Source organism: Sarcophilus harrisii, chromosome 4 (assembly GCF_902635505.1).
Source record: "Sarcophilus harrisii chromosome 4, mSarHar1.11, whole genome shotgun sequence".
NCBI classification, from domain to species: Eukaryota; Metazoa; Chordata; class Mammalia; order Dasyuromorphia; family Dasyuridae; genus Sarcophilus; species Sarcophilus harrisii.
In genome coordinates, this window is record NC_045429.1 from 464,823,070 (window position 1) to 464,849,460 (window position 26,391).

Sequence of the window (26,391 nt, forward strand, 5' to 3'; positions counted from 1 at the left end):
TTTCCCCAGAAAACTAATTCTTAGTTTTGTTTATTAGTTCAAAAATTTTCTTACTTTCAATTTGATTACTCTCCCCTTTAATTTTCAGAATTTCAAATTTGATATTTAATTGTGGATTTCCAATTTGTTCTTTTTCTTAACTGTTTTAGTTGGATGTCCAATTTATTGATTCTCTCTTTCTCTATTTTATGCAAGCATCTAGAGATATAAAACTCCCCCTAAGGGGCAGCTAGGTGGCACAGTGGATGGAAACACCAGCCCTGAAGTCAGGACCACAGCTGAAATTTGATCTAAGACACTTAACACTTCCTAGCTATGTAACCCTATGTAAATCACTTAATCCCAATTGCCTCAGGGGAAAAAAAAGCTTCCCCACTGCTTCATCCTATAAAATTTGGAATGTTGTCTCATTATTGTCATTCTCTTGGATGAAATTATTGATTCTTTAGTATTCATTCTTTAGCAGTAGATTACTTAGTTTCCAATTAATTTTTGGTCTATTTTCCCCTGGTCTTTTATTGCATGAAATTTTTGTTGCATCATGATCTGAGAAAAATGTATTGACTATTTCTGCCTTTCTGCATTTGATTTTGAGGTTATTCTGCCCTAATATATGGTCAATTTTTGTATAGATTCCATGTACTGCTGAGAAAAAAGTATTCCTTTCTATCTCCATTCAATTTTCTCCAAAGGTCTATCATCCCTAACTTTTCTAGGATTCTATTTACCTCCTTATCTTCTTTCTTCTTTATTTTGTGTTTTGATTTATCTAGTTCTGAAAGAGCAAGGTTGAGTTCCCCAACTAGTATAGTTTTGCTGTCTAATTCTTCTAGGAGCTCTTTTAACTTCTCCTCTAGGAATCTGGTTGCTGTACCACTTGGTGCATATATATTTAGTATTGATAATACTTCATTATCTATGGCATCCCTTAGCAAGATGTTGTTTCCTTTCTTAGCTGTTTTCATTAGATCTATTTTTGCTTTTGTTTGATCTGAGATCAGGATAGTTACCCTTGTGTTTTTTTTTTTTTTTTTTAACTTCAGCTGAAGCATAATAGATTCTGTTCCAGCCTTTTACCTTTACCCTTCCCAAGACACTAAGCAATATGACATAGATTATACATGCACAATCATAATAAACATTTTCCACATTGCTCATGTTATGAAAGAAGAATCAGAACAAAAAGGAAAAGCTATGAGAAAGGAAATAAAAAAAAAAGTCAAAGTACTATGCTTTGATCTGCATTTAGACTCTATAGTTCTTTCTATGGATGTGGATAGCATTTTCCATCTTGAGTCTTTTGGGATTATCTTGGAGCATTGAGAATAGCTTACTCTATCATAGCTGATCATCAAACAATGCTGCTGTTACTGTATACAATGTTTTCCTGCTTCTACTCCTGCTTCACTAAACATCAGTTCATATAAGACTTTCAGGTTATTTTTCTGAAATCCACCTGTTCATCATTTCCTATAGATCAAGAATATTCTATTATATACTGCAATTTGTTCAACAATTTCAATTGAGATGTATCCTCTTGTGAGGGATAGAAATCCTATCCAAAAATGATTATTCAGAGACCTTTTGAAGTAAAAAGCAGAAAAGTTGTTTATTTAATTAATTCTCATGAGAATGAGCAATTCCACCGTGAGGAGGGAAAGAGAGAGAGCTCACGGTAGAAGGGCTAAAGAAGGGGATAAGGTATACAGTTTTTTATAGTTTAGATACAAAGGATTACATAGATAGGTGCCCCCCCCCCCTTAATTGGATGTTATTCATGCCAAAAACAGCAGATTCCTAGTTCTTGGAGGAACCATACATCAGGCAACTAATTGTCTAAACATTAATGATTTGAACAGCAATAAATACCATCATTCTAGGTTGGATACATAGAAGAGGAATTTAAAACGTCCTTGGAAGTTCTTCACTTATCTTTACTGCAGGCAGCTGCTGGAAGCTCTTCAATTACACACATACACACACACACACACACACACACACACACACACACACACACACTCTCACTCTGAATTTCCAATTCCTTGACATTACAAAAAGAGCTGCCATAAATATATTTGTACATGTGGGCCCTTTTCTCTTTTTTTGTGATGTCTTTGGGATACAGACCTAATAGTAGTATTGCTAGATCAAAGGGTATGCATAATTTTATGGCCCTTTGGACTGACTTTGTTCTTAATTCCTCTCCACAATGGTTGGCTCAGTTCACAAATCAATCAACAAAACATTATTTCTCCAATTTTCCAACATCCTCTCCAACATATATCATTTTCCTTTTCTGTCATATTAGCAAATCTGATAGGTATGAAATGACATATTAGAGTTGTTTTAACTCGCATTTCTATAATCAATAATTATTTTGAATATTTTTTCACATGATTATTGAAAGCTTTAATTTCTTCCATTGAAAATTGCCTGAATATCCTTTAACCTCTTATAATTTCAGGAATGATAGACAATGTTTTAAATCTGACTCAGTTTTATATATGTGGGGAGGGAGCAAACTATAATATTGCTATTTTATTAATGAGGAAGATTAAGTGACTTACACAGGTAAATGTATGAGGCTGTTCCTGGCATAAAACTGAAGTAGGAATAGCTAACAAATAATTGGATTGAGGTAAGGGAGTTCAGGGAAAATGTTTTAGAATCAGCCTTCAAAGCTGAGAGAGTAAATGAATTTTTTGAGTGGGAGGTCAGCTTAGGACTGAAGCAAACTTAGAATTGACTTAATGGACACTGAATTAGAGTAGGAAAAGCATCAATGAGCTGTCCTGTCAATAGAATACAGGTATGGGAGATAAATTTTAAGTGGACGAGAGAATCCCAGCCAGCAATACAGAATGCTGAAAATGCCCTTAAGAAGCCACATTAAATGGAGGAAGCCCAAGTGGGCAGATTTGTTCAACCAGTACTCAATAGCTGACAGTCAGCACTTACCCAAGAGCATGGTGGTCTCCTTAGCCTAGAAAGAGAGAAAGATGTAAGCTCCTTCCCAGCTTTGGGCTTGTTTCTTGAATTGCAGCCTCTGGAAAGAAACTATAAGTTGCAGAAATGGAGTCATCTTATGTCACAGTCTCAGCTGTGAAGGGAATGAGTCTGTCTTTAATAAATCATTCCTTCCACACCCCTGAAGGTTTAAATAATTTTGGAAAAGGGAGTGCCACTGACAAGTGGGAATTTACCCATATTGTTGAATAGTTCATGAAGTGATGGATATGTAACTATTTAATTGTGAAATTACAGCCCTGAATGCAAAATATGCTTAAAATTTCATGAGAATGAGCTATTTGAAAATGTCAGAATAAGAAATAAAACAACATAATTGGATCTAAAGTCTGCTACACTTGTTACTGAATTCAATTAGTCTAGAGTGTCAAGTTTATAGATGCAGTGATTTTGATGTAACAATTTGGAAATGCATTCAACTGAATTGATATCATTAGTCAAAAAATTTATTTCATATTATAAATCTATGCTATCATTGTCTTCTAATTTTTCTTGTGTTGGGATTTTGGGAAAACCCGTCTATGAAATGTTGCTAATGAAAAAATGATTCTTAGAGGATGATGCAATTATACCCTTACTAAATAAACTCCTCTTTGGATCAAGATGCCAAATGACGAATTAATCTACTCAAAGATAGGGTTAGCAACTCCAGTACTTTATTTTAGCATGCTTTATTTTAAAATATAGGATAACTTAATTTTAGAGAAAATACAAAAACCTTGAAAATTCTCCCTATGTGGAAAGAGCTGGAATTTAACAGGAACCTTGGGGCCTTCTCTTTGGAAAAGCTCATAAAATGTTATTCACCTTGGGGAAGAGGTTGCTAAAAGGTTTTCCAATCCTGAGAGATAATTCTCAGTATTCAAGGTGGTAGTGGTGTCTAGAAGTTCATTTCTAGTATAAAAATTATTTTTATCTGATTGCAACCATTGATGCTAATAATGATAAAAAATGAATCTGGAATGCTTTCTGTGGAAGTTATATGTTTGAGCCACTTTTAGTCTCAGCAGGCCCTGGCCTTGATTCAAAAAGGGATTCCTTCCTTCATAGGATCACCTGGCAATTGACAGAATGATATAATTTTATTAAAAGAGTTGGACAAGATTGAATGACTCAACAAGTATTCTCCAAATTTACAGGCTCCTTTAAGGTGAGTTCAAGGACTGCTAGGAGCACCATAGTGCACAGAGCGCGCTGTGTTGGGAATCAGCAAGACTCAACTTTATGTGTTTCAATCGTGCCTCACACACTTATCAGACGTGTCAACCTGGCCATGTTACTCCAACCTGTTTGCCTCACTTTCTCCATCTATAAAATGAGCTGGAGAATGAAACTGCAAACCATCATGATGGCCTGAAGACCATCGGGGTATAATTGGATGACAATGGTTTCCATGCATAAATTCTATAAGCTTAAGACTTCCTTCAGGAGAGATCGCGTGGGTTGTCTAAAGACCACCAGGCCTAATTGTTATGAGTAAAAAACCTTAACTAAAGTACAAAACTCTCAGCATCAGTAGTTTATCAGGCAAGCATGCATTTAATAATAAAAGAGAACTGATAGCTTCCCTGTGAAGCTAAGGGCCTGGAGGATCCCTCCCCATTTTAAGGATAGAACAAAACCCAGAAATTATTTGTGAAAAACAATATAAATGGTTAAAGGACTAACAGCATTATGGGGACAGGGACATGAGTGGTTTAAAATTTGAAATGTGATTTGATAATAGCCTCTCTTTCTATCTTGAAAATGTTGATATTTTCTACCTGTATCTTGCAGAAATAACTGATAGAGCAAATTTTTTTTAATTGTACAAAAGTTAACTAGAGATTATATTTCCAGGAATGGCATCATTTCGGCCGATATAGATAACAGATATTCTAGAATTCAATCAGAATAGTTAAAACATATAGAAGATAAGACATTTCCTTGCCAATAAGTGATTTATAGGTGGTGGTGAAAGAATAATTCCTTTTTGCATCTGAGTGAAAGCACTGCACTTTTTAACCTATCTCAAGAGTTTTTCTTCAATTAAAAGTGACTGATGGATAGACTGATCTTTTTCACTTAACTGAGAAAGGAACACAGAACTTTTGAATTCATGACCTCCTTCACCTGAAGATGGTAGTGGTCCTTTGTGTTTGAAGAAGACTGATGCCATCAGGGATGATGAATGACTTGCAAGTGAGTTGGATTTAAGAGACAGAACTAAGCAGTCATCAGCCTCTCTGTCCTTTAGTCATTTGAGTCCAGTGGGAAAGACATTAGACAGCTGGTATTGGTCCCCATTTCTGCCTAATGTATAAACCCATCAACAACTCTAAGACTTGAGAGGATTTTACATGCTTGAAGATGATCTTAGGGTCCCAGAGTTGTGGTTTTTTCATTGTTAACCCAAGTAGATTATAAAGTTAAAAGATTTTACAACCTAATTTTTGTCAAGGTTGGTGTTCCCTTTGGCAGTCACCTCTCACCATTTGCCAAGGGAGTCAGATGTTTGCTTATCAATGCATTTTCTGAACTTCTCTTCTGGGATAATTCACATTGCTCATATTTCTCTTTAAAGAACTGTAGAAATAAAAATGAGGTGGCCTCAAAGTAAGGAAGAATACTGATGGGTGGACTGTCAGAACACTCTGCAAGTGCCCTTGAGCTGTGAGAAAATAAGGAAGATCTCCATCATATTGGATGGATCCTGTGTGGTGAACATATGTGAAACCTAGGCAAGAGTCACACAGGATGCATAGACAGATAAATATCTACATTATTGGAACTTCAAATGGAAGAGATCACTGATGAAGGAGTCACAGTGCCTATCTTTTTGCTTGGTTTTTCTTACTTCAGCCCATCAGTTTACGTATCCTCATGCTTTTCTGAATTCTTTATATCTAAAGCTTCTTATGACACAAAAATATTTTAATATGTTCATTTATGATCACTTGTCTAAACATCCTCCAAGTGAAGAACATCTATTTTATTTCTCTTTTGCATCTACCTTTTTCTCCCTCAGTTCATTAAATTTTATGCCTTCTGCTTGCATTTTTGTTCTTCTTCCCAGGTTATTTATACCTTCTAAATCCAATTCTCCCTGAGCAACAAGAAAACTGTTCGGTTCTGCACACATATATTTTATCCAAGATCTACTGTAATCTATTTAACATGTATAGGACTGCTTGCCATCTTTGGGGAGAGGGTGGAGGGAGGGAGGGGAAAAAATCAGAACAGAAGTGAGTGCAAGGGATAATGTTGTAAAAAATTACCCCGGCATAGGTTCTGTCAATAAAAAGTTATTTAATAAAAAAATAAAATCTTTCAAGGTAAACAGAATCTATAAACATGAAATAAAAAACTGGAAAAAGATTTTTTTTTTCTGGAAAAATACTGATAAAATTATTTCAATATCAATAAAAAAGAACTCAACCAAAATAAAAAAAAAATAAATTTTATGCCTTGTGGTGGAGTCTCTGAATCATAAAGTATAGGCATTTGAGCACCTTTTAATAAATTAATACCAAATGACTTTTCAAAACCATTGGACCAATTCATACCTACATATATTGATTTACTATGCCTCTAATTTTATAGCTCCCTAACATATTTCCCACTTTTGGGGTCATCATTGCCAATTTAATGGATATAAACTGTAACCTCAGAGTTGAAATGTTTCATTCTTAAAAACATTTTAATAAAACATTGTCTGTCTGAATAAATATGGCAATAAACTTCACAGAAAGAGTTGTTCATTTAGGAATGACATGCAAGTTTTCTAACTCAACAAAGATATACATTTAGAATTTCCACTATGTTGCTGCCTCTCCAAACTGCCAATCACACTCAAGAGGCTTAGTAAAGTCATCTCAATTATTAGCTCAAATCTGAAGCTGAAGACCCAGCAAGAAGTATCATTGAGGGGTGGGGTTCATCTTCAAGTCCGTTTGACTTCTCAGATCCACAGGATTTCTAAAAGATTTAGAAATGGATGAGACCCTATGCCTAACATAAATGCACTGAGACCCAGTTAATTTGAATTACTTTTTTAAAACCACAGAGGTACAGAAGAATTTCAATTCATGTTCTCTGACTCTAAATCTAGTGATCTTTCCACTTCACCTTATTGCCTTTCAAGTATGTGACCAGATCAAAAAGGATCCAATATGCTTAAGAATCTATTGGTGATACCTTTTTTCCCGTGCCATACCCCCACACCTCATATAGGGTTATGGCTAGAGGATAAGTATAAAAAGCATCAACACCAACCTTCTACCAATGTTCTCTACCTAATTACTTTTCCTCTCTTTTACCTTTCTTTACAGATCTGGCAACAGTTGTAACTAATCAGATTTTTATACAACCCTTTCCACAATGGTTATATTCAGTTTCTCTCCAGTGTGGATTCTCTGATGTAGAATAAGTGATTCCCCATTTCAAAAAGCATTTCCCCAACAATTATATTCATAAGCTTTCTCTCCAGTGTGAATTCTCTGGTGCCTAGTAGTAACTCTTATGTTTAAACTTTTTTTTTTTTTTTTTTTTTTAAACACTGGTTATATTCATAAAAGCTTTCCTCAATGTGAATTCTGATATGCAGTGAGCTCTACTTTCTATAAAAGACTTTTTATAATGGTTACATTAATAAGGCTTCTCTCCATTGTGGATTTTCTGATGCAGAGAAAAAAAAAATTTTTTTCTTTCTTTTTATTTTCAAAACATATGCATGGATAATTTTCAACATTCACCCTTACAAAACCTTGTGCTCCAAATTTTGTCCCTCCCTTCCTCCCACCCCTTCCCTCAGATGGCAAATAATCCAATTTCATTTAACATCATCATGTAAGTCTCTCCAGGTCTCTCTGAAATCATCCTGCTGACCATTTGTCATAGAACTATAATATTCCATAATGTTCATATACCTTAACTTATTCAGCCATTCTCTAATAGTTATCCACTCAAAGTTCCCTTTTTTAAATGTGACATTGGTCACATTCATAAGGTTTCTCTCCAATGTGATTCTCTGATGTACAGTAAGACTTTGTTTATGTCTAAAAATCTTTCCACATTGGCTACATTTACAAGTTTCACTCCAGTGTGGATTCATGGATGTATACTAAGCGCTCCTCTACTTTTAAAAGCCTTTCCACATTGGTTACATTCATAAGGTTTCTTTCCTGTGTGGATTTTCTGATGTAGAGTAAGAACATCCCTTTTTGTAAAAGTCTTTCTTCATTGGCTACATTTAGTGTATTTCTCTGATGTATACTAAGAGTTTTTATTTTTAAAAGCTTTTCCTCATTGTTTACATTCATAAGGTTTCTCCCCAGTGTGCATTCTCTGATGTTGAATAAAGGCTCCCTTTTGTCTAAAAGCCTTTCCACATTGGTTACATTCATAAGGTTTCTCTCCAGTGTGGATTCTCTCATGCTGAATAAGAATTCCCCTTTCTCTAAAACCCTTCCCACATAGATTACATTCATAAGGTTTATCTCCAGTGTGAATTTTCTTATGTCTAGTAAGAGCTTTCCTTTGACCAAAACTCTTCCCACATTGATTACATTCATAAGGTTTCTCTCCAGTGTGGATTCTTTGATGCTCAATAAACGTTTTCTTATATAGAAAAGACTTTCCACACTGGTTACATTCATAAGGTTTCTCTCCAGTATGGATTCTCTGATGTGTACTAAGAGTTCCTCTACTTTTAAAAGCTGTTCCACAGTGCTTACATTGATAAGGTTTCTCATCAGTGTGGATTCTCTGATGATCATTAAGAACTCTCCTTTCTCTAAAAGCCTTCCCACATTGATTGCATTCATAAGGTTTCTCTCCAGTGTGGATTCTCTGATGTACAGTAAAAGCTGCCCGTTTTCTAAAAGCCTTTCCACATTGGTTACATTCATAAGGTTTCTCTCCAGTGTGGATTCTCTGATGTACAATAAAAATTTCCTTATATATAAAAGCCTTCCCACATTGGTCACATTCATAAGGTTTCTCTCCAGTGTGGATTCTCTGATGTACAGTAAAACCTTCCCGTTTTCTAAAAGCCTTTCCACATTGGTTACATTCATAAGGTTTCTCTCCAGTGTGGATTCTCTGGTGTTCAGTAAAACTTGCCTGTTTTCTAAAAGCCTTTCCACATTGGTTACATTCATAAGATTTCTCTCTAGTGTGGATTCTCTGGTGTTCAATAAGAAATTTTTTCCATTTAAAAGTTTTTCTACATTGGTTACATTCATAAAGTTTCTCTCCAGTGTGGATTGTCTGATGTCTAGTAAGAGCTTTCCTTTGATTAAAATTCTTGCCACATTGATTACATTCATAAGGCTTCTTTCCAGTGTGAATTCTCTGATGTACAGTAAGAGTTTTGTTATGTCTAAAAGTCAATCCACACTGGTTACATTCATAAGATTTCTCCCCAGTGTGGATTCTCTGATGTCTGGTGAGATTTTTCCTTTGATTAAACTTCTTGCCACATTGGTTGCACTCATAAGGTTTCCCACCAGTGTGGATTCTCTGATGTGCAGTAAGAGTTTCCTTTTTTGTAAAACCTTTTCCACATTGATTACATTCATAATGTTTCTCTGTATGCTGGATACTTTCATATATTGCATAGATTTCTCTCCCAATAAAGTTATAGAGACCATCACCCCTAAGTCTTTGCTTGTGAGTTTCTGTAACAGAATGGCTTAGATCTGCAGTAGTTTCCATCATTCCAAGTCTGTTCACTCCTTCTAAAAAAAAGAAAAAAACAAACAATAAAACAAATACAGACATGATGCAGGTACAACACACACAAGTGTGTGTGTATGTGTGTATATATATATATATATGTATGTATATATATGGAGAGAGAGACAGACAGACATATGTATTTATATCTCCTTCCCTCTACCAGCAGAAGAGAAACTCTCTTATTTTCTTTTTTCCTAGGCAAAGAGAAAAATCCTAAATGGGCAGAACCAATTATTTAAATACCATTAATTTATATCACAAATATAATTTAATATCTATGCAGTTTCACTCACAGTTACATTGGAACCTCCCAATAAACCTGTGACATCACACAAAGTGCCTTTATTCTCATGGGTGTACAACTCAGGTCATCAGTTCAGAAAGACTGAGTGACTTGATCCAAATCACAGCAACATAGACTACATTAACATGAATGGGCATGCTCTGCCTACAGTATGTGACAAATTATTTCCACTCTCAATTTTTCCCTTTCTCTTTCATTATCTGCACATTCAATGCTTTTTTCATTGATATGCCACTTGGTGCTCATATACTAACTACTCAAATTATTTCATGATCTATCCTGACTATAACTATAACAAATTTCCATGATGATCACTTTCAGTTTTATTTTTTTTTTTTATTATATTATCTGAGGTCATATTCAGAACACAGCTGTGTACTTATTTACCTGAGGTATAAGAGATTTTGTTTTGACCCATTACTTTTTTTTTGAGATGGCTAATACTTATTTCTTTCTAAAAAGTTATTATATGCCTCCTGCATGTCCTAAAAATACAAATTTTTAAAAGTGCAGGAAAATATCCACATTTGAAAATGTGTCTCACATAGAAAATTGTGTTCATCATCCTGTGATATGGAAGGGAGTTCCTCTATTGCAATCCTTTGTCTTTTGGAACCCTTTAAAGGATTGAGATAATGATTGAAGGGACCTGTACCACAAATGGGTTAGTGACACCTTAAATGGTAAATAAATGTCTGATTTGGTTATAAAGGGAGCTGTCCTCTGGAACCAAACAGATATGCACATTTCCACATTAACAGCTATCTTTCTGCTGTGAATTCAGTCTATCATGATCACCAATATAGTCCTTTGGAGGACTGTGCAGTGAATCCATCAAACTTTCACTGCTTCTAAGTGCAACAGTCTTTTGGTTTCTCAAATTAACATCAGATTGTTTCCACCATTTCAGGAAGGTTGGGCATTCATGTTCAAATGGTCCCAAAAGTGCAAAGTCCTTCCAGGCTATCTCTCCCCTGACCAGAGTAGTTCTCTCCCTCCTGGGTTACCTAGCAACCCCATCTCATCCAATCTCTAATCTCCTCAGCAAGATGTGACCTGGGTCTGCATTCCTGCAGCAATGCTGGCAGGCTTCTTGAAAACTGTGGTCAGGAGACAGGGACAGGAAAGGCCATCATGAAATCAACATGGAAGGCCACAACCTTTCCTGAAAATCAGTTAAGTGTCACTCATTGACATGTCTAAGGTTGTTTTCTAATTTGAACTTATCCTCTGTTTATGTTCCTCTTCTTCTATCTGACAATTTCTCAAAGGAATTAGCTGACAACATGGGCTGGTCATTCAGCAGGAATTCAGTTGCTATCCTTTCATAGGTTGTGAGTATATAAATATCATTAAAAAAAAAAAACCCATAAAGCAATATTTGTAATTGACCCTTGAGTACATTAGTCATTTAGTGCAATTTTTGTCATGAGTCAGTAGAAATATAAATCTTTTAAACAATAATTAGCAATTGCTTTTGACTGGCTAGATTTTAAAAAATGAATTTCCAAGTCTCAAAAGGAACTTGTCCAATTCTCCCATTTTCTCTCCCATACTTGTATGATTGTTTTTGTCCTATTTGTTTCAAAATCAGAATACAGTTACTATGGATAGACTGTGGATTAGGGCTTTGAATGAGGAAAACCAGAGTTTTAATCCTACCTTAGAACCTTGCTAGTCAAGTTATAGGACCTCTGTTTGATTCAGTTCCTTTATCTGTAAAACGGGCTTAATGATATCAGCAAAGTCCTCAGGTTCTCATGAGGATAAAATAAGACAATGCCATGCATGACACACACCTAGAGCTGTGTAAGTGCTGGCTATTTTATTTCATTTTGACTATTTCCTTCCCAGTTCTGCCCTCCTTCTTAAACCACTATTATCCTCACCAATTAATGATGCAGTAAGGCACTAAATTTATTCAGTTTATCTGGTTCACAGTGGGTTTCTCCATAGTCGCTGCTGTATAGTCTGCCCCACCACTCTGTGATCTCTGTGAGAGCTTACCTGACATCTCTTTGACTTTTCCTGGTGCTGAGCCCAGGGCTGCCACATTGCAGGCCCTTAATTGTTTACTGACTAGAAGAAGTTCTAAAAAATGATTCATCAGGAGAATTCCATTGCCCCAAATCCCAAACAGTGATTTCTTATAGGATCACAGATGAGCACTGGAAGGGACCTACAGGGCTGTGGAGTGCGACGCACTCATTTTATAGATGGAAACAAGGGTTCACTGAGGAGCCCAGGACCCTGCTGCCAAGAAATATCCAGCAAAGAAATCCAAGTCTGGTCTTTCTCCCTCAAACTGAACATTTACTTCAGGGTAACTCCTAGAAGCCTCATAGACCTGCTTTCAACTCACTCACCTCGAGAGTAGCTCCTGAGGCCTTTTTGGTCCAGCATCCAGGATGCTTCCCTTTGCTCAAAATAAGAGGTCACCTCTTCTCTGTGAACTGGAAGCCCTGAGCATGGAAATCAGTTACAGGTGAAGATGGAGAGAGGTTTGTAATTTAATTCCCTTTAGGGAAAGGCTGAGGATCCAGAGTTTCTCCATGTTGAAATTCAGCCTCTTAAGTTCAGGTATATATGTCTATACCTACCCACTAGTGCTTGTAAAGCAAGTAACCTAAAATAGGATGTGCCCACTATTTGTACAACTTCTTCTGACAGAGAGCCAAAGGCCCTTCCTCCCAGCTCCTGTCCTGTGAGGCTCCCTTCTGGCAGAAACTTCTGATCCCATACCTGGGGGAAAAGTTACTGGGCTGGAGCAACCTCGGGCCTGATCATTAGGCCTGATCTGGACTCAGCACACCTTTTTTTTTACAGAAAGATAGGTTCATTCCACAGTGTCCACTATCCAGAAGTTATAGGAATTGGTAGTACAGTGGATAGTCCTTGTCATAGAGTCAGGTGTACCCTGAGTTTGAAGGAAACCTTAAAGAGTTACTAACTGTACCTTTGGGCAAGTCAATTATACTCTGTTAATTTGCCTCAGTTTCCTCAGCTCTCAAATATGACAACTATATCACATATAACTATATCATTATATATATGATATAGTTATCATATCACCTAACTTGGAAAGTTAAGATGAAGTTAAAATGACACAATATTTTGTTTTATTTTTAATTTATAAACAAGCATTTCCATATCACAGGAAAATAAATATGGTAATCGCACATGAAACTGTAAATCTACAATGCACAACTTGCTATTCCTTTCAAATAGGCAACAAAATGATGAAGCAAATTTTTCTCCCCACATCGCCTGCCTCCCATTACATAGAAATATGTAAACATAAAAAATAACCACATGCATATATGCATATATATATACACACATACATTCATATGTAAAACTATGCTATATATATTTCTGCTTATCAGTTTTTTTTCTGAATGTAAATAGCATTTCTTGATTTGTCCTTTAGTATTAATTTAGGTACTTAGGATACACAAAATAACTGATTTGCTGGAAGTTATTCTTAAACAATATTGTTACTATATTGTAAAGAAAGCGTATGGCACAGCACTTAACAAATAGTGGGTAAAAATAAATGCTTATTTTTTTCAATTCCTTTCTCACCACTTTTGCTGCAATTTGAGGGCAACACAAAGGAAGCTTAATGAGACACTTCCTATACTCCCTATATACTAGAGACAACTAGCTGGTTTGTGCTACAAATTGATGCTTATTAAAAAGAAGAATACTCCAAAAATATTTGAAAAAAATCCCAAACATGAACAAGTTGAAAGGAAAAGCTGCCTGAGCAGTTTTCTGAGAATTGGTGGACAATATTTGTGTCCAGCTAGAGGCTAACCTCTAAGATTACTTCCATGTTGGAGATACTTCCACACAGATTTAATCTTATACCTGGAAACTTAAGCTAGAGTTTCAGGAGCAATAAAGAACATCCTCAGGTTCCTATTATATAATGCAAAGACCATCCCTTTCCCTTCTCTTCCCCTACTCCCAAATCCTACACACTGGGGAATGAAGGTATTCCTTTGATTGTAGATTGCAATTATTAGGGGAAATTTCCTTACCCAGGGAGAGCAGGTTCTGGGCATTCTCCAACATGACGTCCTTATACAGCTCCTTCTGAGAGGGGTCCAAGAGGCCCCACTCCTCCTTAGTAAAGTCCACAGACACATCCTTGAATGTCACCATCTCCTACACAATCAGAAGTCATAAGATGTGGAGCTGAAAGAGCCTTCAGAATTAAAGAGTCCAACTCCCTCCAATTTATAGGAGGAAATGGAAACACAGAGAAGGGATTTGCCCAAAGGTCATAGGCTTTCTGAGTGTCAGAGTTAACCCTTGATTATGTGGTCAGTAAGAGATTGATTCAATTTAGAAACAGTTGAAGTAAAGCTGAGAAAGGGCTTCTTATAGAACGAATAATGGAATGGCATCCTAGGGCCACAAGTCATATTCTTTACTGAATTCTTCCAAACCCTGTTCCTTTGTAACCCTACTGCTCTCCCAACTGCATTTTCTATTTGTTATGGGCCAGAACTTGAAACAAGGTGCTAAAGTCAGTGGAATTGATAGAGACAATGGTTATTTAGCCTGGGGCTTAACAGTTCTCTAGTTCAGTACATGTACTTAGTACTTACTATAGTTCTACAAGATTCACACCTTTAAGAGAGCTAGGAGCCTCAACCAGGATTCAGTCTGGGAGATTCAGAAGCCAGAGAAGGGAGCAAGAGCTTAAGCTCTCTGAATCAAAGAGAGAGATAGGCCTCTAAGAAAGCTAATCAGGCCTCAGGCAAGGAGACAAGACTTGGAAAGAGACAATAAAAGGATTTGGACTTTAATACCTGGCTGCATTTGGGGCGATTACTGAACTGAAAGGAAGGCTGCCTCCAGAGAACCCCAAGAAAACTACAAGAGAACATTACATTTTAGAGAAAATATTATATCTATTTCCCACTCCCTGGGCCTGTTTTACCTCTTCCTTTCAGCTATAACCTCTTCTCCCAAATAAACACTCTTTTGCTAAACAGAATGGCCATTGTGAATTTTACCTGTTTATTTTGAACTAGGAATGGCTACCCTGACCTCATCCTGTTCTATGTGTATCACACATCTCACAGTTTATTTTCTTTATTCTGTTATTTCACTTGTGAACAACTGAGGAAGTTATTGCTTTTCCATACTTTTTGAGATTAACAAGGAGATGACCACATGGGGATTTGAGGAGGAGGGTGGAAAGTTGGAAAAGTGTAGCAAGGCAGGAGGCCTGACCTTGGAGGTGGGTTCGACTGATTAATATTCTTATAGAAGATAGGGGACTTCACCCTGTGGCTTGGGAGCTTAGTGCCTGAAAAGGCTACTTGTCTTGGATAGGGAAAGTTGTCATTCTTGGGGGAAACTAGCACTTGGAGGAGTAAGAGAACATGGAGACAGGGTTAACATTTCTAGGAGGATGTAGAAGAAATATAAAAGGACAATAGGAGAGGATGAATATCTGGGAGGGAGATGTTCCCTGCTAGAAGCAGGGCCCTGATACACATTGATCTGAAAGGGAAGGCATCTGTATGGCTGGGCTACAAGAAGTGGCAGAGAGCTCTTATAGACCAGAGCTCAGAATGGGGATCTTGGAGTCTTTGATTGTTATGAAGTGTCAAGGAAAAAAGAAAGACCAGGTGAGCAGAGGAGTTATGTGACAAGAGAACAAGAATCTCGGCAAAACAGAAAGGGAAGATGAACAGCAAGAAGGAAAGAAATGCTTGTTAGATAAGAAAAATGGATGAAATTAGAAAACTAATGAACAGGACTAGTTGAAGGTCAAGAGAAAGAGAATCTACAAGAGAACTAAAAGGAAAATGGGGATAAAGAAATGCAGAATGAGAAAAAGTAGAAGAGATAAACAAATGTCCAGAAAAATTTGAGGTAAAAGACTTATGGTATCTCCTAAATGGGAAAACAGAGGAATATGCATATTTCTTTTCAACACATGGTATATTTACAAAAATTAATCATTGGGATATAGAGATACTCTACCTAAATGTAAAAAGGCAGAAATAATCAATATGCTTTTTCATTCCTTAAAGAAATAAGAATGAAAATTGGTTGAGAAATCACCAACAAGGATTTCTTTGACAAAGAGATCTAATTCAGCTTCAATTGATCAATGATGGACAGAAACAGTTATACCCAAAGAAAAAAACACCGGGAAATGAATGTAAACTGTTTGCATTTTTCTTCCCAGGTTATTTTTACCTTCTGAATCCAATTCTCCCTGTGCAACAAGAAAACTGTTTGGTTCTGCACATATATATTGTATCTAGGATATACTACGACATATTCAACATGTATAGGACTACTTGCCATCTAGGGGAGGGGTTGGAGGGTGGCAGGGAAAAATCGGAACAGAAGTGAGTGCAAGGGATAATGTTGTAAAAAAATTACCCTGGCATGGGTTCTATCAATAAAAAGTTATTATAATAAAAAAAAAGAGAGAGAGAAATCACCAACAAGATATAAACCTAATAGATTTACTTGTCACATATTACATAATGACTGAGTCAGAGAAGAGAACTGAGAAATGATAATTTTATAAAATATAATGAAAATTATTAAACAATATCCCAAAATTTCTGGGATTCAGTTAAAGCTGTCCTCAGAGGGAAACATAGTGTTAGCATCACACATTAAGAATATAGAAAAATAGGGGCATCTAGATGGTACAATAGAGAGAGCACCAGTCCTGAAGTCAGGAGGACTTGAATTCAAACTGGCCCCAGACACTTCACACTTCCTAGCTGTGTGACTCTGAGCAAGTCACTTAACCCCAGTTGCCACTGGGGGGAGGGGGGGAACCACATATAGAAAAACAGAAGATTAACTGAATATGCCTTATTTAAAAAACAAACAAACTAGAATAAATGAACAAAACAAAAATAAGTACAAAAGACAAGATATCAAAATTAGAAGGAAAATAAATAAATTTGAAATAAAATAAAAATGACAAAACTAAAAATGGCTTCTTTGTAATGATCTATAAAGTGGAGAAAACCCTAGTTAATCTGATCAAAAGGAAGAGAGCATAAAATCCAGTCACTGAAACAGCAAATGGCAAAAATGAAATCACAAGAAAACCAGAAGAAATAAAAGACATACTTGATATATAATATACAATTTTATGCTAAAGGAGTTGAGAAGAGAACGCTAAGTGGAATACTGTCATAAGCCTGAAATATTCCTATCAGAAAATAGGAAAATTCTATCAAAATTATAAAAAACAGCTAGCATCCACACTTCAACACTAATTTCATCAAACAAGAAAATATCCTACAAGAATCAAACACAGGCCGAATAATGAAACCAAGGAAAAGTTCAAACAGAGAGACTAAATTACAAGTCAAAGAATGAATGTTGTCTCCTCCCTCTAATTTTAAACAAAATCCTATCAAAACAACTACAGTAAATTATCTAAGATACCATTCATTAAGATCAAGTGGGATTTCTACCAGGGTTGGAATGATAGTTCAACATTAGGAAAACAATGAACATAATTAATCACATTGTAAACCACAACATCCAAAACCACAGCTAATTCAATAGATAAAGAGAATGCTTTGGACAAAGTACCGCACTCTTTTGTAATAGACATTTAATTAGAAATATCGTCCTAATGGGGCCAGAATTCTTAGAAGAGTAAGCTTTAGAGTAAGTCATATTTATGAATGGAATAAGAGTACTTGAGGGGAAACTAAATAGAAAAGAGTTCTGTGAAAGAATCAAGTTCATAAAACTTTGCCCATGCAACAAATTCTCCAAAAACTTATGGAGACCAATTGGAACAAGGCAATGGCAAATATTAATCCAAATTCAAGAGACTTTTAAAAAGGGAAGAAAATGTAAGACATTTCAAAGTAAAAGTCACATAGAAAAGGGAGCAAGGCAAAATTTACATATCATTAAGCAGAATGCCCTGAAAAAAACAGCCTAGACATAAGACTTCAAGAAATCAGTTATCGCATATCTTTGAAGTCCTGCAACAGCCTCATCATGCAACTACAATAATTATAAGACAATTGGCTAAGGAAAATATTAATGAGATTGTAGAAGAATTATATGGGGGCTACACAAAGATACTCCTTTAGAGAAAATCATAAGATGCTGTCCCACAGTGGATGGTTATTATACCCAGACTGACACAAAATATGGGAAGACAGGGTCCCTCTTGGCAAGGGACTTCCAGAAAAACTAGTCGATGCTTTCAATATGGAAAAATAGGGCATCTAAAAGCTCAGTGTAGGTATAGAGATAGAATGAGAGGACAGGGTGAGAAGAAGACTTAAAATCCAATGTCCAAAATGCAACTAGGCTTCAGAATGTAAGTTGACCCAGGGAAATGAGAGGCAGGGCCCAAATCCAAGATATCAAACAAAAAACAGGTGGGGCATGATGTCAGCCAAAGTTACACCCAGAGAGTCTTTAGAAGTTCAGGACTCTAATGTGATCAATCAGCAGAGAAGCATCTGATAGAATCTGATAGAAGAAAGGGATCATATGATCAATCAGCCAAAAAATAATCAGATGGAAAAAAGGGATTATATGATCAATCAGCCAAAAAGCAATCAGATGGGAGGAACAGATTACAATTGGAGAGAACATAGGGTTTTTTTTAACCCAACAGAAGAACAATGTCCAGTGCAAGCAGCTCCAATGTAATTACTAGATGATGAGGAGAGATCTAGAAAGTGGTAAAATAGAAGGGACTAGATAGGAGAAAGGGTTTGCTTGTACTTCTGTAGGTGGAGAAGGAATCAGATAGGTATCAATGAGCAATCTGTATTCACCTAGTCCATTGGAGACAGACAGAAAAAGAGAAAAACCTCAAAATAAGAGGAAGGATAGATGAAGGGAGGGATCAGTCCTGAGCAAAACAAACTCAAAGGATGTGCATGAATATGTATTGTCCTTATTGAGGGGAAAAAGGGATTCTGAGGGATTGATCAGAGTTGCTGTGTACATACACAAGTGTATTGCAGGTGTGTCACATGTATCTATGTGGGTGATAGATGGGGAAGGCATGGATAAGTAAGGGCTAAGTAAGGGATAAATGTAAGGACACCTTATAGTAGTGATCTTGGATTACTAGAAAGACCAACCAGGATTGCTGAGGAACAACTAGCAATCATGCTGCTGTCTGCCTCTTAAAAATGTCAGACTCTGGTGCAGAAGAAGCATTAGGTTTTAGGACATTGGCAAGTGGTTCTTTTTATTGTTTAGATAGAACATTGTGTGAATGGGTTTGGTTTTATTTGTGTTCTCAGGGGAGGGGAAGCAGGTGAAAAAGTGAGATAGTGGATTGTGGGTGGTACAAATGTGAGAGAAAGAGAAAGAGAGAGAGAGAGAGTGTGTGAGAACATGTATATATACACACATGGGAACACTGATCAATAGGTTCCTGAGGCTTCGTGAGGACATGTTGCTGACCCCTGGAGATATATTATCTAGATATAACTGTGGGAAATTGTACTTCAGGAACTTCAGGGAAGCATGGCCACAGGAGGCCAAGAGGAGGAAAAAGAGACTTTGGGTGGAGAAGGGGGCTGGGTGGGCCCAAAGGGAGCAGATCTGATACCTGGGGAATAGAGATTCCTGATGAAGTAAGTGGAGGACCTCCTCAGTCCTCTGTAATGAGGAGGAACATAAAAACAAACAGGGTGCATGTGTATGTGTGTGTGTGTATCTGTCTGTCTAGGTACCCAAGGAATCAGCTGGGCAGGGCAAGGTTGTTACTACTATGTTCCACCTGTGGTTGTAAACAAATGACCCAAACATCAGGCCCTGCCAACTCCACAGCCCATCCTCCATATTTACAGAAATGGTTGTGACTGTTGATGTTGGTCAGGTCTGTGGATAAACTGCACTCACCTGAGGAGGAGATCTGAGGCTTCCAGGGCCCATTCCCTCTGGCTTCTGGGCTCCCTGTGGAGGTAGCAAAGCAAACAAAGTGACTCCTTCTGGTCCATGGTCTCTAGTTATCTCAGGGTCTTCTTGCTCCTGTCCTTGAAGGACCCGCAAAAGAAGCAACAGCCAAAGCTCTTACAAACAGAGGTCACACCTAACCTTGGCAGGCTTCAATTCTAAGCCTCTCTGAACACCAAGAGAAAGGCCAGAAGTTCCAAGAGGGTCCCTCCCTTTCTGTCTGCATAGAAAAGCCCAGCTTCTCCTTATCCTAGATCCAGGCTGATTGTCTTTGATTTCATAGCCGGGGAGACTGCTGTTTGGAGCCCTGACAGTAAAACGTCTAATTTCACTCCACTTTTGCAGGTGACCCAGTCCCTGTTTGGGACAGGCCTAGGTCACCAGAAGAAGCTGGAGAGGGAGAAGCATCAAAGAGGAAAAGCGGGCTTTCCACTCTTTTTCTAAGCAGGAAGAAAGGCTGCAGGGATTCTTGGTGGAGTGCGAGGTCCTCCAGCAGTTACAAAGGCCCGGGCCCTGCTCGGGGGAGAGACTGCACCCTACAGAACAAGTCAGGGAGGGTCAGGATTGGAAAGGAAGGTGATCTGAAGAGGAAGTCTGCTCTCCTCTGTCTTTTACTCCTCTTCTCCTCCCTCCTCTCCCCATACTCCTAAAGAGAACCCAGAGATACAAGAGGATTTGGGATCCCAGATGAGAGGAGACAAGTCAGCCTCCATAGCTCCTGAGTCAGACCTCCCTCCCCACCACCTGGTCCTCTGCCTCCCTAATTCCCCTCTCCACAATTAACACACACATTATCATTCTAAACAACAGACTTGAGTGCTTTGGGTAGGAGGGAAGGAATGTGGGAAGGTGGAGATGGGAAAGGCTCTGGAATGGAGCCCTCAGGGAATGACTAGGGGAAAGCCAAGCATGGAAGACAAAATCTAATCTGGAATTCAACTCTGAGGGCTCAGAGAGAAAGGGGCCAAGGAAGCAGGAGGTCTGGGGACCAATAAAGGTCATGACATGGAGGTCAGAGCCAATGGAATGAGAGGAGAGATCTTGGTGGACAGCTGAGCCTGGGAAAGCAGGAAGACTGTGTCCTGAGGAATACTTAGGATCTGGGGAGGACTGCTGGGACCTTTTGGGAGAGCTTAGGCTTGGAGTTGGAAGGCAGGACAGCTGAATCTCTAACCAAAAGATGGAATGGGGAGACGGGACACCTCGGTCCTGATCATAAAACTGAAATTAGGACTCCTAGATTTCTATGGACAAAGTCTCAAGTCTGACAAAGGTGGCCCCATGGGAAATCTGGGCAGTTTGGGGAGTGATTTGAAATGTGGAAAAGGTCTAAAGGTGGGGAGCTCATCCTACAGGCAGCCTTGGTGGAAAGGTGTGCTCCTGGTAAACCTGGAGGTCATGTACCAAAAGGTCAGAAGAGGAGACCCAAAGGCAAGGGCAGCCAGTGGAAGCCAAAAAATATGGGGGATGCTGGCTCAGACCTACCTGGGAGCTGCAAGCACAGGCCCGACTGGATCCTGAGTGTGAACTGATCTCAGTTCCAAATGAAAAAGGGAGAGATATTATGAACTGCCAGTGAAAAGCGGGGAGAGAGCTGAGCTCCAAGGGAAAAAAGGAGAGACCTGAGCTTCCAGGGAAAACGGGGAGAGACCTGAATTCCCAGGGGAAATGGGGAGCTCCGGGGGAAAGGGGGGAGGGATCTGAACTCCAAGGGAAAAAAGGGAGAGAGATCTGAGCTCCTAGGGGAAAAGGGAGAGATCCAAGATCTCAGGGAGAAAAAGGGAGAGATCCCAGCTCCCAGGGAAAACAGGGAGAGATCTGAGCTCTGGGAGAAAAGCGGAGAGACATGAACTCTCAGGGAAGGTAAAGCAGTTTCTGTTGCAGGGAAGGGAGAGGGAACAGGAAGGCAAAGCGACCCCAGGAAGACTTCCTGCTTCTGGCCAGCCCAGTCTGGGAGTGTCTTGTTGGTCCCAAGAGCTCCACCCTGTCCATCCCCCAGATGACTGAGCCCTTTCCTCACCCAGGGCCAGGACTTCAGGACTCCTGTGTAATTCCTGTCCCCATCACACAAAGATCTTGTGCTTTAAACTCCTCCCGCTCAAATTGAACCTGGCCAGCCGATCTCTGAGAACTCCCCCCCCCCCCGCCCCCAAGGCCTCCGTCACTTCCTTCTCTCCTTCCCTCCCACACTCACTCCCTCCTCCTCCTGAGCAGCGAGCCTTCCCTGCTGAAACTGCCTTACCAGACTAACCCAAAGTAAGGAGGGAGTCCATACTCTGAACAACTGGAAGCAAAGGGCTCTTGGGGAAATCGGAGAGCCATACAGCATTGGTAAGGGTAAATACAGACAGGATTGTATTGAATTCTCCCTTTGTCATTGTGATCTTTGACCCTCTACAAGCAGACCAGGACTTAAGGCAAAGTACCCTTAAAATTCAGCATTAAACGATATGATGAGGAATTAGAACAAGGAAGAATAAGAATTTAAAGTCAAAGGATCAGAATTCCTCTGTGCTACTGTATAGGCACTGCTCACTCCTCTAGCCAGGATTTATTGGATTTTGACTATTCCCTTCCCCCCTTGTTCACCCCCCTCCATTCTACTCTCCTTAAACCATTATTATCGTCTCTAAGTAATGATTAAGTAAATCACTGGATTTAGTTCCAATTTATCCAGTTCACAGCAGAGCCCACAGTGTGTTTCTTTCTCATGGTTGGTACATGGTCTGCCCCACCAGTCTGTGACCTCCATGAGAGCAGCGGTTGTGCTTTGTACTTCCTTTTGCTCCTGGTGCTTAGCCCAGGGCCTGACATGTAGCAGGCACTTGAAAAAATAAGCTCATCTTGGCTCACCTAATCCCTTTAGGCACTCTCAGGAGAGTTTCATGCCCCCAAGTCCCAAACAGTGACATCTTATAGGATCATAAATGATCACTGGAAGGGACCTAACAGGCCATAGAGTGTAACTCCCTCTTTTTACAGATTGGGAAACTTAAGATTCATTGACACTCCTGCAAAGAAATCTTTGAAAAAGAATTCCTAGGCAGTTCTTTCCTAAGCCTAGAGCAAGTCTCTTACCCCTGCTTTTCCCTCCCTCACCTGGAGGGCAGTTCTTCAGTCCTTTTTCTAGCATTTGCGGGGCTTCCCTTTGCCCAAAGTAAGAGAGCATATCTTCTCTGGGGCCTGGGACCCTTTGGCAATGAAATCAGTTAAGGATGAAGAAAGAGAAAAGTTTGTAATTTAGTTCTTTTTAGGGCAAGAGGCAAGGAGCCAGAGCTCCTCCATTTTGAGATTCATTCACTCCCTTATGTTCACACATATGAGTCTGTTTCCTCCCTGATTAGTGCTTGTTTAACCCAAAACAGGATATGCCACATTATTCTGTGGTACAGTTTTTAAAAATGTGCTTCAAGGGGGAGCTAGGTGGTGCAGTGGATAGAGTGCTGGCCCTGAAGTCAGGGGGACCTGAGTTCAAATTTGGCCTCAAACACTTAAAACTTCCTAGGTGTGTGACCCTGGGCAAGTCACTTAACCCCAATTGCTTCAGAAAAAAAAAAAATATATATATATATATACATACATACCTATATGTATAGATATGCTTCAAAATGTTTTCATTTATTTTTTCAAAATTTTCAAAATATATGCAAAGATTGTTTTCAAAATTCACCCTTGCAAAACCTCACATTCCAAATGTTTCTTCCTTTCTTCCCCCACCCCCTCCTCTGGAAGCAAGTAATCCAATGTGTTAAAGATATGCAGTTCTTCTATGCATATTTCCACATTTATCATGCAGCACAAGAAAAATAAGATCAAAAATGTGGAAAAAAAGAGAAAGAAAAAAAAGCAACCAAATAACAACAAAAAAATTAAAATACTAGGTTGTGATCCACATTCAGTCCTCACAGCCCTCTCTCTGGGTGCAGATGGTTCTCTCTATCCCAAGTCTATTGGAATTGGCCTGAATCACCTCATTGCTGAAAGTCCATCTGAATTGATCATTGAGTAATCTTGTTGTTTGCCTTATATGAGGTTCTCTTATGCAGGGACTTGTTCTGAGACAAAGCCAAAAGCCTTTTCCCAGCTCCTGCCTCCTATCCTGTTTGGCTCCCTTCTGGAAGAAACTCCTAACTCAACAGGTGAACAAAAGAGTATTATTGGGCCAGAGCAGCTTCAAACCTGACCAATGGGTATCATAGTTTTGGGACACCTTCTTCATAGAAGGATGGACTCATCTTGAGATTTCCATTATCCAAGTTAAAGGGAGCTGGTAGTACAATGAACAGAGACCTGGGCATAGAGTTGGAAGAGTCTAACTTTAAATCAAGTTTCAGACAGTTCCTAGCTCTGTGTCCCTTGACAAGTACTTAAACTCTGTTTGCCTCAGTTTCCTCAAGGTTATTGTAGAGCTAAGGTGACAAAATAATTAGTTTTCTTTTTAAATTTTGGAACAAAACAATTATTTCTATTATGTAATACAATTTAAAAAGGATTATTGCATATGAAACTATAAATTTATAATGCATGACTTTCTATTCTTTTCAAATGGACAACAAATTTATCAAATTTTTTTTTTCCTTTCCTCTGCCTTCCCCCACCCTAGAGATGGCTACCATTCATATGCAAATAGCAGCTTTTTTTCTTTGTCCTTTATCATTAATTTGGGTAGTCAAATTAATAGTCATAATAGTCAAAATAATTTACTTGCTGAAAGTTGTTCTTAAGCAATATTATTGTTATTGTACTGTAAGGAAAGCATATAGCAGAGCATCTGGCAAATAGTAGGTGAAAATAAAGGCTTATTCCCTTCCAATCCTTTCCTATTGCCTGTGATATTTGCTGGGCCTGCTGATATTTGAGGGCAACAGGGAGGGAAGATTAGGGACAAACTTCCTACATTAGGGACAACCAGGTGCTTTCAGCTACAAATTGATGCTCATTCAAGAGAATAATATTCCAACTACTAGACCCATCCTGTAGAGGAACAGGCTGAAAGGAAAAGCTGCTTGAGCACTTTTCAGGGCTTTAGGAGATAAAATTCATGTGTAGGTAGAGATGCAATGAAATAACCTCTGAGATTAGTTCTGTATTTGAGGTGCTTCTACATTGGTTTCATCATTTAGAATTTATAAGAATTAATAACAATTACCTAGAATTAGTAAGAGACAGCTGCAGGAATAGAGGAAGTGCTCAGGTTGCTATCATACAACACAAAGACATTTTACAGGAAAACCTGTTGGAGGATGTTTCTTGGACAGAGGAGATCAGTACTTTTCCCTTTCTGGTCACTGATAAACCCTCCTAACTCAGCACACTGGGGAATAAAGATGGTCCCTTTGTCTCCAGATTCACACTTACCAGAGGAAATGTTCTTAGCTAGGGAGAGCAAGTTTCACATATTCTCCTACATGATCTCCTTGTACAACTCCTCCTGAAGCTGGTACATGAGGCCCCATACCTCCAGCGTGAAGCCCATAGCACATCCTTGAATGTCATCAATTCTTACCACCAAAAGTCATGAATCTTTCTGTCTCTCTGATTCTTGCTCTCTCTCCCTCTCCAATTCTCTTTATCTCTCTCTCTCTCTTTTTTTTTTTTTTTTTTTTAAATTCTCTCATTCTCTGTCTACCTCTTTCTTTCCAACTGGCAGTGAGAGAGAATAAAAAAAGCATAATAGAGTCAGGAAACAGATATAAACAGAAAAAGAGATGAGAGTAAGAGAAGAAGAGACAAACAGAAAAAGATAAAGAGTGAAAAAGAGAGTTTGAAAGAGAGTGAGTGGGACATACTGAAAGTCTCCCAGCGACAGTTTATTAAAGAGACCTGAGAGCCCCAGTTTCCATTTCTCAGAACATTACTAACCCCTTTACAATAATGCTAAAAGTGGCAACATTCTTGTCAGACCTTTGCAAAATGCTGATGTGGCAAACACATTCTTGTAAGAAGACCCTTGCAAAAATACCTTGTAGGAAGTCTGCAAGATTGCTTCTTTCCTTCGGGCAAGCACCCAGGTGGTGAAATTAAAAGCCAATAGGAATAGGAACGGGGTGGGTTAGGGGGCTACTGTGGGTTTTGATGCAGCTCTTGTCAAGCGGCCTGATACACTGAACTTTTCCTTTAGACTTGGTGCTGGGATCGCCTCCTTCTAGGGAGAACTGGAATAAAGGAACTTTCCGTTTGTTCCTGGAGATGCCTCCAAGTAGCCAGTTTAGCTAAGGGTCATGCCATCCTACCCAAGAGAATCAGAGAGATAAAAAACAAAGAGAGAGAGTGTAACTGACTTTTCCATTTGTGAATTAATTAAATGCATATTTTGGCAATTTAATTTAGCTGTTCTTACACATTGCTGCCACTGGAGAGAGACACTCACTTTTTGATATTTATCACAATCC

At 38.5% G+C, this 26,391-nt stretch overlaps 1 protein-coding gene across 1 annotated transcript in view; it reads right to left on the reverse strand.

The window, feature by feature from the left end:
• Positions 1 to 7,888: 7,888 nt before the first annotated feature.
• Positions 7,889 to 26,391, reverse strand: part of LOC100927051 (zinc finger protein 260-like) — a 38,445-nt gene continuing 19,942 nt past the window's right edge. The window contains exons 2-5 of the mRNA XM_023495337.2: positions 19,946 to 19,999; positions 14,098 to 14,224; positions 12,418 to 12,513; positions 7,889 to 9,746 (exon numbers count right to left, since the gene is read on the reverse strand). Of these exons, the coding sequence (XP_023351105.2) occupies positions 8,311 to 9,746; positions 12,418 to 12,513; positions 14,098 to 14,224; positions 19,946 to 19,978 (1,692 nt within the window). The 5' untranslated portion in view covers positions 19,979 to 19,999 and the 3' untranslated portion in view covers positions 7,889 to 8,310. The remainder of the gene's footprint in view (positions 9,747 to 12,417; positions 12,514 to 14,097; positions 14,225 to 19,945; positions 20,000 to 26,391) is intronic.